The 18,348-nt window shown below is 37.4% G+C and overlaps 1 protein-coding gene across 1 annotated transcript in view; it reads left to right on the plus strand.

The window, feature by feature from the left end:
• Positions 1-15,478, plus strand: part of abca12 (ATP binding cassette subfamily A member 12) — a 67,201-nt gene extending 51,723 nt beyond the window's left edge. The window contains exons 59-71 of the mRNA XM_088001745.1: positions 600-777; positions 876-991; positions 3,971-4,133; positions 4,243-4,496; positions 4,748-4,952; positions 5,488-5,597; positions 5,816-5,966; positions 10,171-10,305; positions 11,373-11,476; positions 11,740-11,832; positions 11,963-12,068; positions 14,178-14,315; positions 14,806-15,478. Coding sequence (XP_087857871.1) covers positions 600-777; positions 876-991; positions 3,971-4,133; positions 4,243-4,496; positions 4,748-4,952; positions 5,488-5,597; positions 5,816-5,966; positions 10,171-10,305; positions 11,373-11,476; positions 11,740-11,832; positions 11,963-12,068; positions 14,178-14,315; positions 14,806-14,910 — 1,858 coding nt within the window. The 3' untranslated portion in view covers positions 14,911-15,478. The remainder of the gene's footprint in view (positions 1-599; positions 778-875; positions 992-3,970; positions 4,134-4,242; positions 4,497-4,747; positions 4,953-5,487; positions 5,598-5,815; positions 5,967-10,170; positions 10,306-11,372; positions 11,477-11,739; positions 11,833-11,962; positions 12,069-14,177; positions 14,316-14,805) is intronic.
• Positions 15,479-18,348: the final 2,870 nt, after the last annotated feature.

The raw sequence follows: 18,348 nt of genomic DNA on the forward strand, positions 1-18,348 counted from the left end.
CACAGCCTTGTGCAAGACATCCAGTCTAATCTGTGGTGTTTTAGCCATGCTAGAGCAGAGTGCTAAATGTAGCTTAGCAGTTTTCAGTGGAGAAATGAACAGCTGCTGACTGAGGGCTTCACATAATTTGAACCATCAAAAATTGAACATAGCTTCATCAAGGCTTTGAGGGGTGAATCCGAACAGCCTCCACAACAGCAATCTCTACATGAATCTGTCTAATTATTATTATTTTTTTCTTTTGGTGCTATCTTGTTATAAGTGACGAACATTAATCTTTTTGTACAAAGAATTACTTATTAATGAGATTCCATTTATTGCTAGCCACTTCAATTGTTCAAATTAGTCAGATCTCAACAGGGGTCGCTAATGATCATTGGATGCAAAGCTTAAAAATGGGTCACCCTTTTCAAGCAATTTTCAAAGAATTCTGCCACATCCCAGTAGATTGCTTCATTTGTCTTCACTGCAGGTCCACACGAAGCAAAGCAAGCTGCAATATCTTCCTCAAGAATATTTCTGATTAATGATACTTCAAGAAGTATGAGCAAAATTTAATCCAATCGTCTGAATGATTTTTTTTTTTCTTTCCCCCACAGTGTCGAGGGAATGCTTCATATCATGGTGGCCATGTGTGTACTGACAGGATTTTCAATTGCGACAGCCAGCTTTGCCATTTACGAAGTCAGTGAGCACCACAGCGGCTCCAAGAGGCTCCAGCACATTGGCGGCATCAGCGAGCCCTTCTACTGGGCCGTGAACTTCTTTTATGACATGGTATGTCTTCTTGTCACTAGGCGCCGAACCGAAAGGAACATTGCAGTACCTGACTTAATCGTGTAAATAATTGGTCATATGTTTTTGCGGCCCCACAGGTCATTTATTTGATCCCAGTGACACTGACCATCTGTGTGATTGCTGCCTTCCAAATCCCTGCCTTTACGGAGCGACAAAATTTGGGTGCCATCAGCCTGCTTTTTGTGCTCTTCGGGTTGGTATTTTTGGAAAAAGGTTTAGAAATTACTAATTATTTCTTTAGACGTTTTTTTTTTTTTTTGCTATCACTTGCTTCACCTCAGGTGTACAGTATGTGATAAGAAATTAGGCTATTATTATATTGTTCCAACCTTTATAGGAATCATTCAGCCAGAAGACACATTACATTAGCTGTCAATTCTGTTGTTAAAAAATATATATAATTTCTGTACTTTTGTCGGTTTTGATTATTATAAAGCTATTTATTTTTACTAATCTGTAACCTTTGGAAACATTACAATTGCTCAAAAGCATCAAATGGCCTAAGAAATTTGTAATGAGACAATAATCATTTTTAGATCGGAAAACTATGAAGACTTTACTATTTTTATTCTTGAATCTAAAAGTTATATGATTTTTTTTTTTTTATCACATCAAAGTAGTAAATTAAATAACTCCTTACCCATTCTTCCTATTTTCCTAATCTTCTTCTGAGTAATCTACTTCTAATTTAGGATTATATTAACATCATCTTCTTGGAGCACTTTTGCAGATGATTTACCAAATTGTAGCTAATTAAAAAAAAAACAACAAAAAAAACAAGGTTTGAGCAGCTCCATCCTGCTGGATGCAATTTTTTGCTCAGTCAGGGCTACAAACTTCATTCATATCTAAATACAAGATGCTCTGGTTACATAACAAACAACTGCACTGTGTGACTCAAGAACGAGTCTCTGTTGTAGCAATTAACCCTTTGTGGTGTAGATCATCACATTGCATTGAAAAAGTATTCAGCCTCTTAAACTTGAGTTTTCTTTTGATGACAAGCATCAATACATTTTTATTGGGATTCCATGTGATAAACCAACACAAAGCAGTCCAAAACTAGGTAAAGCAAAAGATAAGTTATTTATTTTTTTCTGCTTACAAAAGGACATTTTACAGTAGTTCCCATGTGTTATGCCCCTTGAGACAATGACTTGTAGAACCATCTCTTTTTGAGATTACAAGTTGACTTCAATTCATTTCAGTTTGTTTTTAGAGTACCTCTATACCGGTTTTCTGCATCTGTATGGCTTACACTCTGATTAGATAAAAACCCAGTGTGTACAGTTATTTTTGTTTCTTGTCACCTTTGAAAGTTATTTTTACATCTGGGCTTTCAGTAGGCTTTTCTAACTCATGAATATGCTGTGATCTAAACACTGCAGCTCTGATTTCATGCTTAAGGTCGTTGTCCTGTTGGAAGGTGAACTTCCCCTCCAGGCTTTTACAGCCCCTAACAGCTTTTCTTCCAATGTTGCTCTGGATTTAGCTTTACTTAGCTTCCCATCCTGACTAAAGAAAAGCATCCCCACAATATGATACTACAACTATGAGGGGAGTGCTGGTCCACTTTTCAAAAATGTTATATTTTGAGGTTTGTGATTTCAACAAGCTAAATGCTGAGGAATTACATACGTTTGGAGGGCATTTATTAGAGGCGGTTTAACCAACTAGTCATTTTATCTTGAACTGAAGGAAACTGTAAGTTGCAACGCTAAAATGGTCACAATAAGATAATTTCCGACTTTGTTATTAGGTTTTTTTACGGAAGAAATCCTGTTGGATTTGTGTGAATTCATCCTCCCAAGCCCCAAACTCTAAAGGTAGAATTTAAAGTCTATAAAATCCTAGGCAAAAATAAATCCACAGATGTATTTTTTGACTGGAAGGGTACATATTGCTTTATGGTGTAAGGCCCAGGGGCTCCTGACTAAGCATCAGTGTGTAACAAGATGTCAGCACGAAGCTTCTGGCTGCCTGTAAAACATTATCAATATGAAGACTGAAATCTTGTTGGCAAACAGTGAAACTTTGGATCAATCAAAAATCCAATGTTTCTTACAGAGGATTTTCCTAAGCCTTGTGATCATTCAACTGCTCCTGCATTTATAACAGCCTTTCCTCGCATATGCACTGGGATTTCTAATCTCTAATGGGTGTTACTTTTGTTTGCTGCGAGGTTAAATTCAGCAGACGGAGGCTGCTGCTGTCAAACGTAAAAGACAGCTATGTGTTTTTTTTTTTTTTGTACTTTCTCATTTCTTTTGACAACAGATGGCATTAGCATTGAAAGGCTGTTATAAAATCCCTCCCAACATCAGTAGACAGACAGAAAGAGGTCCAAGTAATAAGTAAACCCTAATACAGTGACGGATGGATCTCAAGTTTTAAAATCCTTCTTGATAAAGATATTCAGATTTTTCAAACCAATAGAGTGTCGTGTTTTCTTTATCTGTACCAGAAGACTCCATTATATCATTCACCAACTGTAGTGGAAATTTAGACCCCTGTGTTGGCCGTTGTTGTTCCCAGGCCTCATACTGAGTCCTATATCATCGTAGGCAGAGTCAGCACTCTGCTTCTCATTTATCAGACAGATGTCTCCCTCCCAAGCAATGAGTAATCGCACTGCTCCATCTGTCAGGCTGCACCCACCTGGTCTGGTGTGCAGCCTTCTTGCTTCTGTTCCTTGTCATGGCTTGGCACCCACAGTCTGCCGACCAAGCACCTTTTTTTTTGGACATGGCACACAGATGCTTTGTCTCTGTCTAGCTGTGTGTCTCTTTCAATTCCTTTCCTCCTCTTTTTTATTTTTCATTTCTCTCTTTGTTTCACTTCTTTCTTCTGTTCCTCACTAACCCCTCCCCCACCAATCACACGAAGTAGCAGATTACGTGAGAGCAAAAGGAAAGGAGATGTTTCTCCACCTGGAGAATAAAGAGAGAAGTAATTTATCCTTGTCTGTTTTGGCATCAGGACTGAATGTTTACTCTCCTTGTGGTGTGGTATTTTCCACTTTGCTTTTTTCAATATTCCTCTGTGCCTGCTTTCATCAAGCTCAAATCGACTGTTTGGTCTGTTTAGAGACCCTCGTTTAAAGATTGTTTTTTTTCTGGAGGTTATTTGTGATTAATGATTTTAAAATATTCTTCCTTTGCCAAACTCTCAGGTTTGCCACATTCCCATGGATGTATCTGCTTGCGGGTATCTTCAAAGATGTGGAAAAGGCCTTCATCACCTATGTGTGCATCAACCTCTTCATCAGCATCAACACCATCATCACCACCTCCATTCTGTACTTTTTGGGACAAATATCAATACACAGCAAAGAGGTAACCAGCATACTTCACATATCCACCAAGAGCACAACATTTAGTTCAAAAACAAGATCTTTAAGCTTATTTTTATTTCTTTACATTTTTATTTCTTTCATCCTAACAGATCATCCAGGAGATCCTGAGGAAGCTGAGCAACGCTTTCCTCATCTTCCCTCAGTTCAGCTTTGGGAACGGACTGATGCTGCTGGCCAGGTCGAACATCGAGGTCCAGATTCTCGGCGGCTACGGGATTGACGCCTACAAGAGTCCATTCTCCACAGAGAGCTTGGGCTGGATGTTCATCTCTTCCCTCATCCAAGGATTTGTCTTCTTCACTCTGCGCCTCTTGCTGAACAGGTCCCTCATACGGAAAGTCAGGTAAGGTGCCAGAAGTTAAAGGCAGTTTAACATCTGCCTTTAACAGTGTTGATTGTCCTTAAGAACAACACCAAGTCAGGGTGCGCTCTTTTTAACCCTTAAAACCAATACATGTGCAGAATGTTGTTTCAAGGTCTGTTTTTTCAATCTTGTGAAGAGGTTGGATATACAACAGGCGCAGCTAAGTGTGGCTCAGTGGGTGGAGTGGTGTGTCAGAAGATGGTGAGTTCAGTACCTCTTTTTTTTTGTAGACATCTAATTCTGGGGAGAAAGACACTGCCTCAGTCTGAGCTTGAAGAGGAGGATGAGGATGTGGCAACGGAGAATCTTCGGGTGGCCAGTGGAGCAGCCAGTTCAGACCTTCTGCAGATCAACCAGCTCACGAAGGTCTACCAACATTTCAGTAAGAAGGTTCCTGCTGTCAAGAAGCTGTCTGTGGGCATCCCTGCTGGAGAGGTAAGAACTCTCAAACAAAAACACAAATTAGTAATACAATGGAGTCTGATTAAAGGCTGTGTGACAGTGAAGTGGTCATTGTTTCCCTAATTACCAACCTGTGGCAGAAATAAATCTCTGTAATTATCCAAACAAAGCAGAGTCCAAATAATGTCTAAATTATGCTGTTTTCTGAAGAGTTTAGCTCTTGTACAGCTCGCCATTAGAGATTTAAACCAAATTCAGTTTTTGTAATTATTGCTATTATTATATAATCAAATACTAATAACATAGCAATCCCAAGTATCCATATTTTGTGATCCCGTTGACTGCTTTTACAAAATTATTGCCCAAACTGACATTTATTATCAGATCTTTTAGAGGTTAAGTTATTTCTCAATATTTTTTTGTTTATCCATTTGTATTTAACCACTAACTTTGTTTTTGCTACATTGTTGTAGACTGAAGCTCTGAAAACTTGCATGTGAACATCGATGTAATCTTACTGCTTTCTAAATAACTATTTGAGTTACTAAGTTACGTCTTTGCCTTCCAGTGCTTTGGCCTCCTCGGAGTGAACGGGGCAGGAAAAACAACCACCTTCAAAATGCTGACTGGAGACGTGAGCCCCACTGACGGCTCCGCACAGATCAGGGACAGGAATGGGTAAGCTGTATAATGATTAGCTTTTAAAAATTTTCTTTTGTGTGGTGTTGATGGAACTAGGTAAATGTTTGTAGCGTAGCTTTTGCACGATTTTTTTTTTTTTTTTTTTTTGAGGATACAGATATATTTCAGATGCTTACATACCATTCTGTTATTGAGTATGTCTCAGAGAGAAAATAATATTTGATGCCGTTTAAAAATATTTTTCTTGCCCCCAGGCGCCTGGTGGACATCATGGACTGCCGTGGCCAAGGAATTAACATCGGCTACTGTCCCCAGGTGGATGCACTCGACGATCTGCTCACTGGAGAAGAACATCTGTACTTCTACGCTCGCATCCGTGGCATCTCAAAGAGAGAGATAGCTGGGGTAAGCAAGAGCTGTCTTTCAAAGCTTTGGGTAGTGACAACATCATATGCAAAACGACACAGGATCTGATACATATTCCAAGGTGCACTCTCGGTGCAGCACTGGAAGCTGTTGCTTCCATGCATACCTAATCAGAGCGCATGATGTGTGCTGAAAGCCTTACAGTGCGGAGCGAAATGGAAAAGCTATTGTCATCTTGGCTCGGCGTCCAAACTTCAGAATTGAGGACTGAAGTTTTCATCAATGCAGACGTGCTTTTTGCATCGCTGCAAATTTGTGTTTAAATGATACATTGATGGTGGTAGGATCTTATTAGATGTGTCACTTTATCCCCATTCTTCTCATTTATCTTTGAGAGAACTAATCAATCTTGCTTCTGTGGTAATTACTCAGCGTGCCTGTCTGTCACTGCTGCCAACATGAGAGAAATTAGCAGAGGAACAAAAAGAAAATGGAGTTTAGAGGGAGCTTTGAAAACATTTTGCATATAGAGCAAGCAATCTTTGTCTTTCTGACAACCTGTATGTTCTTTGCTTTTGTGCTAATCTTGTGTTTTTCCCTGATCAGCTCCCGACATGGCGGATGCATTGCTAGAACCCAAGGCAGTGCACTTTCATGCATAAAATTAAGCAGTCATGGATCAATAATCATAGATTAATTATTTTATATTTCTGGTCCTTTCCTCTTCTGATTATTGCACTCCAAAGCCAATTCAACATAACTTCCTTTTGGAATATTTTTCTTTTAAAATTCTGATTTTTCTTTTCTTTTCTGTTGGCTCTATGTGTATTCCTGTGATTATCACACTCGATAGACTTACCATAAACCTTTTAGTTCAGTGCAGTAGCATGGTCTATAGCAACACACTTTGTGTAAGCTAAAGCATATTTATTTAACACATTTATATTCAGATTATGAAGCAAATAAGGAAAATAAATTGTTGTGACATACATCTCTTACCATGCTGTAAACTAAAATATTCAAAGAATATAACATATAACACTTATCACAATCAGACAACATAGGAAAAGCTCTGGTGCCTACCTCCAGCAGTTAAGTAATTAGCTCATGATATTTTTTTTTTGTGTGTAAATACATTGAAGCTAGTATTTTTACCAGATGTTATCATTTAATGAAAATCACATACTTCAACATGCTTATCTGGTACAGTCCCATAATAAAATATGACTTAAAATCTGTTTCCTTTAGGGACTATGTAAGATGATTAAATATTTTCAATGATAAAATCTGTTTTTTTTTTTGTTTTTTTTTTCTGTTGTCTGAACCAATATCCCCTCAGATGAAATTACTTAGGTGTTTAGATAATATAATCTTTGCATCATCTGATTAATACAGAAATTGAATAAGTGTATTTATTTCCACTGCATTTACAGTAGATGCACTTTGTAATTGTGCGGCTTACCTCTATGGAAATACCAAAATACAGCTGAAAATCTGTGCCACTTAACTGAAGGGGTTTGTGAGTTCAGTGTAAATAAGCACGGTCATCCAGTCAGGTTAAAAGAGAGATTCAATCAGTCATGTTTCATGACTCATGCTTTTCTAACTCATTAATCTTTTTATAGCCCACCTCACTGACCACACAGAATAAGCACATCTTTGTGTGACCTCACAATCGTTACATTAGCTCAGAGAACAAAGCAATAAATCTCTAAAAGCTAACATTGATCTAGCTAAGGTCGACTGAGGCGACGTTCTGGGATGATGTCACAGCTCAAAGGTAGAAGAGGCCAAAAAGTTGTCTTCACATACAACATAAGATATGTTTATCGCTTTTTTGACTTTTGGTAGTCTGCTAAAACGTGCTATCATTTCTCACAAGTACTGACAGCTGGCGCGGCAGTTGTCATGACAAATCTGGATTACACGCCGAAAAAAATAAATAAATATCTGCCTCCCTTTCTCTTCCTGCGCTCCATTTTCCACAGAAACTAAAAAACATTGATTGTCTCTGACACTCTCAGTCATGTTATCAACAGAACCAGAGACAACATCAGCAAGTATACTCAGACACACAGACACACGGAGAGACAATGAAGTGCAGAAATAGACGGCTGACACTAATCACTGTCGCCGCTGTTGTCGCAAGCCCTTCGCCTTCATCTGATCAGGCTAATGACAACAATGGTTGTAATGGCCACAACGGCAGTGTCGGCCTAATTCACCAAGATGAAGTTATATATAGAATTTCTCTTGATGATGTCTCCCGCTGACAGTCCCCTTGCTGTGGATAATGAGACAAACCTTAATGGGGTCATTTCACGTTGACATGGTTTTGTCGGCTTAATGAGTTGTTACATCAAAGGTGCTGGAGAGTGGCTTTTATGAGAGAACATGAAAACACAACAAATTTTGATCTGAACCTGGCAGGAATGTAATAAGCTGCAGCTACTAGTCATTCAGACTCGGTAGATGAATACCGAGTAGTTTTCGCAACTATTTAATTTTGTAGACATTGTTCGACTACCTGGACCAGTGAACCAAACAGAGGGGGAGGGGGGGAGGGTTACAGCTGAAATCCTCTTAGAAAGGAAAAGTAGAAAAGCTAAGCCAACTGAGGTATCTATGGCATTAGCTTGCTCTATTGATCTGCTTTCCCAACTCTCCAGCTGGTGAGGAAATGACCATAGTTTAATTGGAAATGACCTCAAGCTTTTTTTTTTCTTTTTTTTAAAGCACACTGGTATTAGAGCTCACAGTTCCATGTGATTGATAAAAAGAAAACAGTGGAGATATTTTTTTTAAGCGCCTCTAATCGTTAGGTATCATTCTGCTTTGTTGACTTGTTCTTTGCAACAAAAAAAAAGAATTTACTGACATGCACCAAATGGATTTTCCTGCATCGGCTCCTGCTGCCTTAGGACTGCTGCCAGTTTTTGATAGAGTAAAGTCACCATGTAATGTCATCATTGTAGTGCAAACAATATTAAATATGCATGCGAGCGGAGCTGATAGACACCTTGTGTAATTTACTGTGTTGCTGTAGTGGACAGAATAGGAGAAAGCAATTACTGTAAGACCATTAATATCAAGTTCCCAGTGAGGGGCAGGCCACTGTTTGCTCTTTGTCCTTGTAAATCCACATTTCCCTGCTGAGTATACGCTCAAAGCAGTACTGGCTTTTTGGACCTCCGCTGAGAGCATCCATTTGGTGGATTAAATGGGTAGGAAATCAACTTTCAGGCTGTTGGTTTAGATCAGCTTTAGTTAACAATTGAATGGCTTTTGGTTTTCCGTGTTGGAAATGCCATACAGCTACGATCAGAAGTTTACATACACCCAACACGTACATTTTCCAGGGAGGAATGATTTTGCCAGTTGATTTATTTATTTATTTATTTTTTTAAACAATGTGATCTTTTTTTTTTCTTTTTTTTTTGTACACGTTTTTATCCAGACAGTGTCAAAATGATTCATGAAGGCTCAAATATATACTTCCAGATGAATGTCTCTCAGCAAGCAGCAGAGAAACTGCACACTTTTTATAGCCATCAACAAGATTCTGGTGTACTTTTTGGCAGGATGTGTGTCCATTATTTTTTTATCATAAATACTTGAGCTTATTTAAATTGATTAGTCTCCTGGCATGGAGCTGATTTTAAAGAATTTTCAACAAACTTTCAACAGATCTGGAGTCAGAAGATTAAGGAAGCCTTTTAGAAAAATTGTTGATTTGAGTTTTGAGTTTGAGGTCCTAATTAGGTTGCAACTCTTATGTATGTGTCTCCTTTACATGTTTTGTGCTCAGGCGAGACGAAGATTGAGCTATTTTGTCGTCACGACAAATCCAATGTTTGGATGAGATAAGGCAAGGATTCCAAAACCAACTTTCAAGCGTGGTGGGGTAAAAAAAGTTATCATGCTAAGTGATTTGTTTTCCACCAGTGGCAAAAAAGGAATTAGGGAAGATCTGGATTAAATTCAAACATGAGTAGTTTTCTAAAAATATTTGAAGTTGCCAATGAAGAGTGTGTGTAGACCACTGACAAGACTTTTACTTGTACATTTAACTTTCAGTTCTATAAACAATCAGTCACTTTTGAGTTTGGAATGTTACAGGGACAGAGAATTACGATGTTCTTGCGTTTTATTAAAAAAAACAAACATGAAGAGGACAAACCTATGGTACTAGTTATCCTGATCATCCCTTGTTTAATCCCCTGCATGCTTCCTTCACTTATAGGTGGTGAACTACCTTCTGAAGAGGCTAGAGCTGAATTACTACAAAGACATCATTACAGATGGATACAGCTGTGGAACCCGCAGAAAGCTCTCCACTGCTCTCGCGCTCATCGGACATCCACAAATCCTGCTACTGGTAAGGAGGATGGACCTGTCTATACAACCCCACCTGGCTAATTATTTCCCTCAGTGGTCACCAGAATGATAATATCAAGCTAGGTGATTATAGTTTTTTTTAATGGTCCTTAAAGTAAATTAGATGTTTGCACATTGCATTTGTCATGATCCCTTAGATTGGATGGATCTTATTAATTACCCCACATCTCAAAGGTATACAGCACTGTATTTCTTGTAGCTTTAGACTTTATTTTTATGTTATGTTTCTAATAATTTATTCTTTCAGTCTCTCCATATCTTTCTTGGCTTTAGCATAAGTAAATCAAAATTTTGTAAACTCCTCCTGGTGCTCTGTCACAATCCAATTATTGTTCTGCAATTTTTGTCAAGTTTTGTAAATGCTCTTCAGTACCGATATTACCCTGATTCTGATTTACAAACTATGATACCAGAAGATGTAAGCCAAGATATAATCTACTGTAAAACATGGACTTTTTATGATTTTAAAACTAAAACAAAATGATTATAGAATTAGCATTTAAGCTGTCTTTACTGTTATATGTACGCGATTAGCATTGTGAAAACAGCAATTTCCTTATAACTTACTTCTGAAATTTCAAAAAGGCTCCCAATGCTTCATCATGTTTCATAGTAAACAGATGCTCAAAATAATCAAACTGAGCAACTTTGATGTACTTTGCTCAGGCTTATTGTTTTCTGCTGAAAGTCTTATTGTCTCCAACGTTGAAGGAAATTACATGTCTTGATCTCTTTGAGAATACAGCTCTTTTTTTTTAAATAGCGTTTTAAATCTTTACCTTTACAATGCCGTGCTGACGCATTCTGAGGGAAACCTTAGTAATATTTTATTCACACTCTATTCGTTTTAAGAGCGCAGTGTTGTTACCACAACGTGGTTGTGATTAAAGCAGTGGGTTCATCGATAGGATAAAGGTGAAGTTTTTGAGATGATGATGAGGAAAATGGGCTGATTCCAGTCACATACCACTTTATGGTATGTCACTGCATTGCTAATACTAATATCATTGCACTCCTCTTCTTCACTGACTCATTTCATCTTCCCAGGATGAGCCAAGCTCTGGCATGGATCCACGCACCAAGCGTCATCTATGGAAGATCATCTCAGAGGAAGTGAGGGGCAAATGTGCAGTGGTTCTAACCTCTCACAGGTAAGAAGTAAATTCCAATTTCAGCTGACTAAAATCTATACTTTGCCTTTTTATTAATAGGAGTAAAGATTAAAAAAAAAAAAATCTAAGTGGACAAACAAGTTGGATAGCAGTGTAGCACCATATGCTTTGTGTTTTCCCTCTCTTTCGTAGTGTTCTGCAAATGAAACATGCTGAAACAATAATATTTAAGAGTAATTATTCTAAGTTTGAATGGTCCTTGCATGACCTTTTATCTTTCTCCCCTTGTCTCCGGATCTCAGCATGGAGGAGTGTGAGGCGCTCTGCAGCCGTCTTGCCATCATGGTGAAAGGTCAGTTCCGATGCCTGGGCTCCCTGCAGCACATCAAGAACAGGTTAGTGACCTCTACTCATCCTTCAACACACCTCCGCTCTCTTCCTCACCCACACGCCTGCCTCAGACATGTAATAACAGTTCATTGTTTGTAAAAAAAAATAAAAAAATAAAAAATTTCTTTTGTGTAGGTTTGGCAGCGGGTTCACTGTGAAGATGTACTTGGCCAAGCCTTCGTGCGACGCAGAGGAAATCACTGCTTTCATGCAGCGCAAGTTCCCCACCACGTTTCTCAAGGTGAGCTTCGTCAAGTCATCAAAGGAGTCAAAAGTACTTAACAGAGTTGAGGTGAAAGACTGTAGCATGCTCTAATAAATGTGGCGAGACATCTATTTATGTTTGTTGTAAAGAAAAATAGCAGATGTAACACGATTATGAAATAAAGTAGAGTCTGAGTCTTTTAAGTCAATGTGTTTCTCTCCCTTATTAACACATTGAAGAGACATATTTGGAACTTAAAATTTTAGCAGCTTAAAGGTCTGGTGAAATTGTGCAGTTTTTTTACTGTTTAATTATGTAGATAGTTGTATTAAAAATATAGTTTAATCTTACAGGACTGAATCAGTGATATGTATTTTTTTGAACAACTTCATAATACTATTTTTGTACAAACAAATTGCACCTAATGTTCTAAAACATATTTTAGTACAAAATTTAATTTCTATAAAAGCAAACTTTTATTTCTGTTCCACATAAAATTCTATGAAAGCATTAATTGGAAATTATGTTGCCAGGAAAAAAAAAAATAAAAAAAAAAAAGTTATGTTACCCTTCCAAGCCCATTACAGTCCTATGCTATAACAATATTATAAAATAAAATAAAATTAAAAAAAAACAAAAATTGTGCTTTGGTCTTTCCTCAGTCAGAGGTTACTTGTGTTAATGTGAAATAATTCTGAACATAACTTCTGAATTGGCTGAAACTTCATTTGTTTGTGCAAATTAATTGAAATCTGTCAACCATAAACTTACCATAACCCATCATTATAAACACAGACAGAAGAGGAGTTAAAATATTGCCAAGTAATGTCTGACAGTGTCACTGTAATTACATGGCACAGTCGCTGTGTATAGCCAGCGGCAGTAAATCTTTTTTTTTTCCTTTCTACTAGTCTGACAACTTCATTCTGACATTCCACTTTGTTTAGTATGAAAAACTAAGTGTCAACAAGCTGTTACATAAACATGGATGTGGGTTTAGATGTAATTCTTCCTGTTTGTGTTAAAAACTTTCAAAAAATCCTGAAGGACATCCGTAACTCCTTAGCTTCTAAATGCTTACCAACTGTTGAAAATTTGTTTTCACATTCTAAACATATTCCACACAGAATGATAGGTTCAGAAGGTTGCTGCATCTTTAATTACATGCAGCCCTAAAACACTCTTAGCATTACTATATTGATTAGTAAAACTTATAAGGTTTTAAATTGATTATTTTTCCCATCTTCATTCAGTTTAAACCCAGATTAGCTGGCCCCTGATGCTGAAGCTAATGCCCAGTTTGAGAGGGGCCAAGATCCAATCAGACAAATTAGTGGTTAATGCAATATGCTGCTTTTTGAAGCTTCAAATCACTAAGTTTGCATTTAGTGGTTATTAAAACCACAAGCCAGTGACTATTAAACATGAAATGGAGCTTGGAGGCAATGCAGCACCAGTGATGTTCTTGAGTGAAACACTCACTGAGAACGTAACCTGTAGAAGGTGCCAGGTCAAATCAGCTACCTGACAGAAATGTAAATTATATAGTTATTTTGAACATCTGTATTGTCTGCATTTCATTTTCTGTTCTCAGCATGTGTTTCAAACAGGAGGATCAGTGAGGGCGCACTCCCTCCGACTGCTATTTCCTGCTCAAAACATTTATTGACTTACTCTGTAAATAACTATTCAACGCAAACTTGACAATGAATAAAACGTGCCTGCATAAGCCATTATAAATGCTTTAGGTGTTGAACAAGCACCTTGGTCCATTAACCAGTATGCTTGCTAGTTAGCTTTGGAGGCAAACTAATGTGGATTCATTCTAAATGACAAGACTATTTACAGCAGGCTTAAAAATAATTTGAGCTGTTTTTTGAGTGCTATTGGTCTGTTAAGCTCACTGATTTCCAAAAGTGTGAGATTTGTTTTGCTAAAAATCTAGGAATATAAAATGCTCCAGGTTTGTACTTGACATTCAGTTTGTGTATAGCTTATTGTGGGTTGGCTATCAAAGAATGTCGATTTTCTCCCGAACCAAATGTCTTTATGTCTAATGTTCAGTACACTACTTTTGGTTTCACTGGGAGCTTAATGTTTTCACCAACCTTAAACACAAACTCTGCTTTCTTTCTCAACACACAGGACCAGCACTCTGCCATGGTGGAATACCACGTACCAAATGCTCCTGGTGGGGTTGCTGACATCTTCAGCCAGCTCGAGTCCAACAAGCATGCTCTGCGGATCAAACACTTCTCTGTGAGCCAGACCACACTGGATGAGGTGAGGAAAAAGAGACAGAACATAAACAGAGAGAGAGAGAGAGAGTGAGAGGGAAGGAAGTACTGTGTCACTTTGTGGTGTTGGGAGATGGTAGCAGGGGACAGAAAAAAGGGACATGAGATGAGAGAAAGAGCGGGAGGGTGGTAGGGGAAGCAGGGACAGAAGAAAGCTGAGTGGGAGTGAAAGACAGAGCATAGAAAGTTTAAAAGAGTCAGAGGAAAACTGACAGAGGGTATGCCTGAGGGAAAATAAATGGAATATGAGTTTGGAAGAGAATCCATGAGCTTTATATGCAGCCAAAGCTGATATTCTTCAACCACTCTAAACCCTTTGGGGCTCTGGGATTGGAAGACACCATAGATGGAAGAAAACGAGGGGGGTTGGGCTGTGAAGCTGACCAGACGATAAGCAAAATATTACAGTTTTCCTCAGAAGAAATTATTACTTTTTACTTTGCCTTCCATCTTACATTATTACTGAATCCCCGCAGGTCTTCATCAATTTTGCCATGGGAAATATTGGCATGGAAACCATCCCAATTCACGGTGAAGACGACTTTGAAGACCTGGGTTCCATTAAGGCTGTTGAGACATAGAGCTGACTGGCTGGAATGAAGGTTCATTTACCCAATGTAAACATATAAATACCTGTAGTATATTCTAAGTATGATCAAATGCAGGGTAAATGAAATTATCTTTACCAAATTATTACTTGCACAGATGAACAAATGAAGTTGATGGATGGATTGATCTTGTGTTCATTTACTGTCTTCTTTCTTAATTTGCTAGATCTTAATATTTATGAAATGTAATTGTTTTCTTTGTGGCTGGGCTGCTGGAGCAAATTTTCTATATTTCTCAACTGTTATCTTCAACTGACCATAATGCTGGTATGCTTTGTTTGTGTCAAATGAATCTTACTCATCATCAAATTTTCAAATGTAAGTACATATTATTGTAAGTACTAGATAAAACTGAAAAGAAAATACCTCTACTACAAACTCAATGTGCAGATTTGCTCTACTCCTTAACACTCCGCTCATTATTGGAGTGGCTGTACTGAATACTAAATAGTCTCTCCTGCTCTTGGACCATCTAACAATAATCTTGAATGTATTTACTTTTTGTAATCAAAATAAAACTATTTTTCAAGTGCTGTTGCAATACATGTGATGCATTTTCTTTTGACTCTACATTCTGATTCATCACTTTTGATCCATATCATGTTGATTTCTGCATCTGATTACCATTCTATTATTCTGTGTTGCTTAGGTGTGAGAAGCATACTGTCTTGTAAGATAACTAAATCCCTTTGAGGTATTTCACATTTAGTTAAGTTGCATCCACAAACTTGTCTGTATTTCATTTAAATTGAATATGATGGGCCAACAAAAAATAGTCCATGATTAAGAAGTGAAAAACTTTAATACGTTGTTTAACAAATAAATCTGAAAAAGGGGACATGCATATTTTAACACCCCTTAACTGTGACACCCTAAATAAAATCCTTTACTTTAAGACTCGCATAATTAGTATATATTGTTTATACCTGTTATTTCACTTTAAGGTTTTCTCAAGTGTTAGTTGAAGGCTGTATAGATTTATTAGAGCACATTAGTTACCAAACAGCATCATTAAGACCAAGGAGCACTCTTAGCATAATGTTGCGGAGAAACTGAAGATGGGGTTAGGTTATAAGAAAAAATAATATCCCCACCTTGGAACAGCTCACTGTTCATTCCAACATTCCTTTATGATATGTTTTATTTCTACTAATGGAGTAAAACAGCAAACCTAAAATGAGATGGCTGTCAAATGTTGGCTGGGCAAGGAACCTATCAATCACAGAAGCAGCCAAGAGGTCCATTGTAATTCTGAAAGAGTTGGAAAGATTCACAGATCAGGTGGGAGAACCTGATGACATGACCAGTATTTGCCTGGCAATCCCCAAATCTGTCCTTGATGAAAACCTTGGAAGAAGAAAGCCATACAAAGCCCTATTTGCTTTTGTATGCGTTTGCAAGGCGCTGTGCAATAAAGTTCTGTCACCTGGTAGAAAAAACTTAGTGAAGACCAGGATTGCACTGTAAATCCATTTAGCTTGGATCCATTTTAGCTGAACAACAATGCTAAAGCACACTAAGAAGTGTTAGCACACTAACATACATCTTAAAAACTAAGAATGATAAGGAAGCTAGGTATCAGAGAAAGGATGGTACTTTTGTTTCACACTGTTTGTGTTCTCCTTATATGTATGCACAGAAATCTTTCCACTAGCCTTTGTAATATTTTGCTCTTGGTCGTGAGCACTGATTGTTTACAACCCTGTGTCCCACATACTGTGAATATAAACAGAATGCACAGCACTGTGATGGAAAAAACCAGACCCAGTACCTGAAAAGCAGCAGATCTAAAATCCACAAATGCTCACACTCTCATTATTAAGGGCTGTTGTAATAGACCCAACAAAACATTGGTTTTTGGTTTGTTTTGTTTATTTTGCATCCTTTTGCAAAAACAGCAAAAGGTTTCCTTGGAAAATGTGTCATCTGGATGGCAGCACATATTACCCCAGTTCATATTGCTCTGCATCAATGGTATATTCAGAAATAGAAAGTCACATATACCTCATACATCTACATACAATTGCAGATAAAGGCTTATGAGCTGTGTCCTGATGAAAAACTCTATTCCATCACATTTAACCAAGAGAACAAAAAGCAGATGTACAATACAATATGTATTCACGGTCTGATTTGTTAAACTCTGGGGACATTTTTTTTTTTTTTTACTTTGCCTTCGTCTATCTTATTTCAGTGCAGGCTCAAAAATTGCAGTGCTGCTTTCAGATCTTGAATCAATTGGATTCAGCAAAAAAAAAAAAAAAAAGTGTTCACCCACAGTCGTTTTTAAAAGGGATTCGACTGAGCCCATGCAATTATTTCCACCGTAGCGTGTGCCTGGCTTTGCTGCAGTGCTGAAGGCTTGATGATGACAAATAATCTATAAGCCTTCAAGTCTTTGCTTGCAAATAGATATTTAACATCTTGAAATGTAATCTTTGTGAATTGCTTAAGCTACTTTTCAGACTTACTGGGATCTCAGAGGTTTTTACTTAAAACAATATATCTGAAAAGTGTTTAGTTGTTCAATATTTTGTTTTTATCCAGCCAAATTTTTTTGTAATTGGATTTTTTTTTTTTACATTACATACACAACACAATCCCTGTTGTTTAAATGCTTGTTTTCTACTTTGCAGTAATAGACACAATGTGTTTAATTTATCTTTATATAGTCATTTCATATTTTTGTTTACATTGTACATCTACAAAAAAACTTTTTACTCTTACATATCACATGAATGGGAATTGGAATATTGAAATATACTGATAATATATTCCAGGTTAGAATTTTATATCTTGGGCAGTAGAAATAGTGAACAAAGTTTATTTCTGTCATTAACTGCTGGTTTTGAAAATGTCAATCGATATGGGATTTGAAATGTACAATTTTCATTGACAGTTCTACATTTCAGTGTTCAAAATTACATCCTGCAGTGAATTAAGCTGTGTAGAATCACTAGTCAAAACAAAGCATTGCACTGAGTTTATACACCACCGAGAATTCTTACTATTGTAGATTTTTTTTAAAGGAATTTCTGAAAGTTATCAAAATATGTGGATTTTTATTCTAGCAAAACTATGGTCTGGTCCATATGGTCTAAGCTCCACCAGCTGAAGAGGCCTGTGCATGCATGGGAGGCTAACTGGTAGTATTGAAATCAGTATAATTATATCTGCTTGATGAAGCAGCAAATGATGCTGCAGTTCTGCAGGAAACATTGTCTGAACCTAATCGGAGCATTTAGTTTTACTACATCAAAGGTCGTAACGATTTCAAATAATTATTTTTTAATTAATCAATTCCAGTCTGTGATGTAATCAGTCACGTGTGTCAAAGCTTGCGTAAGTTGAGAAATATCTTGCTGGTACCTTTAGCCAAAATAGTACGGAACCGTTGTACAGTTGACTATA

This window comes from Poecilia mexicana, unplaced genomic scaffold (assembly GCF_051168715.1).
Source record: "Poecilia mexicana isolate PSO_F unplaced genomic scaffold, ASM5116871v1 scaffold_2, whole genome shotgun sequence".
In the NCBI taxonomy this organism is placed as follows: Eukaryota; Metazoa; Chordata; class Actinopteri; order Cyprinodontiformes; family Poeciliidae; genus Poecilia; species Poecilia mexicana.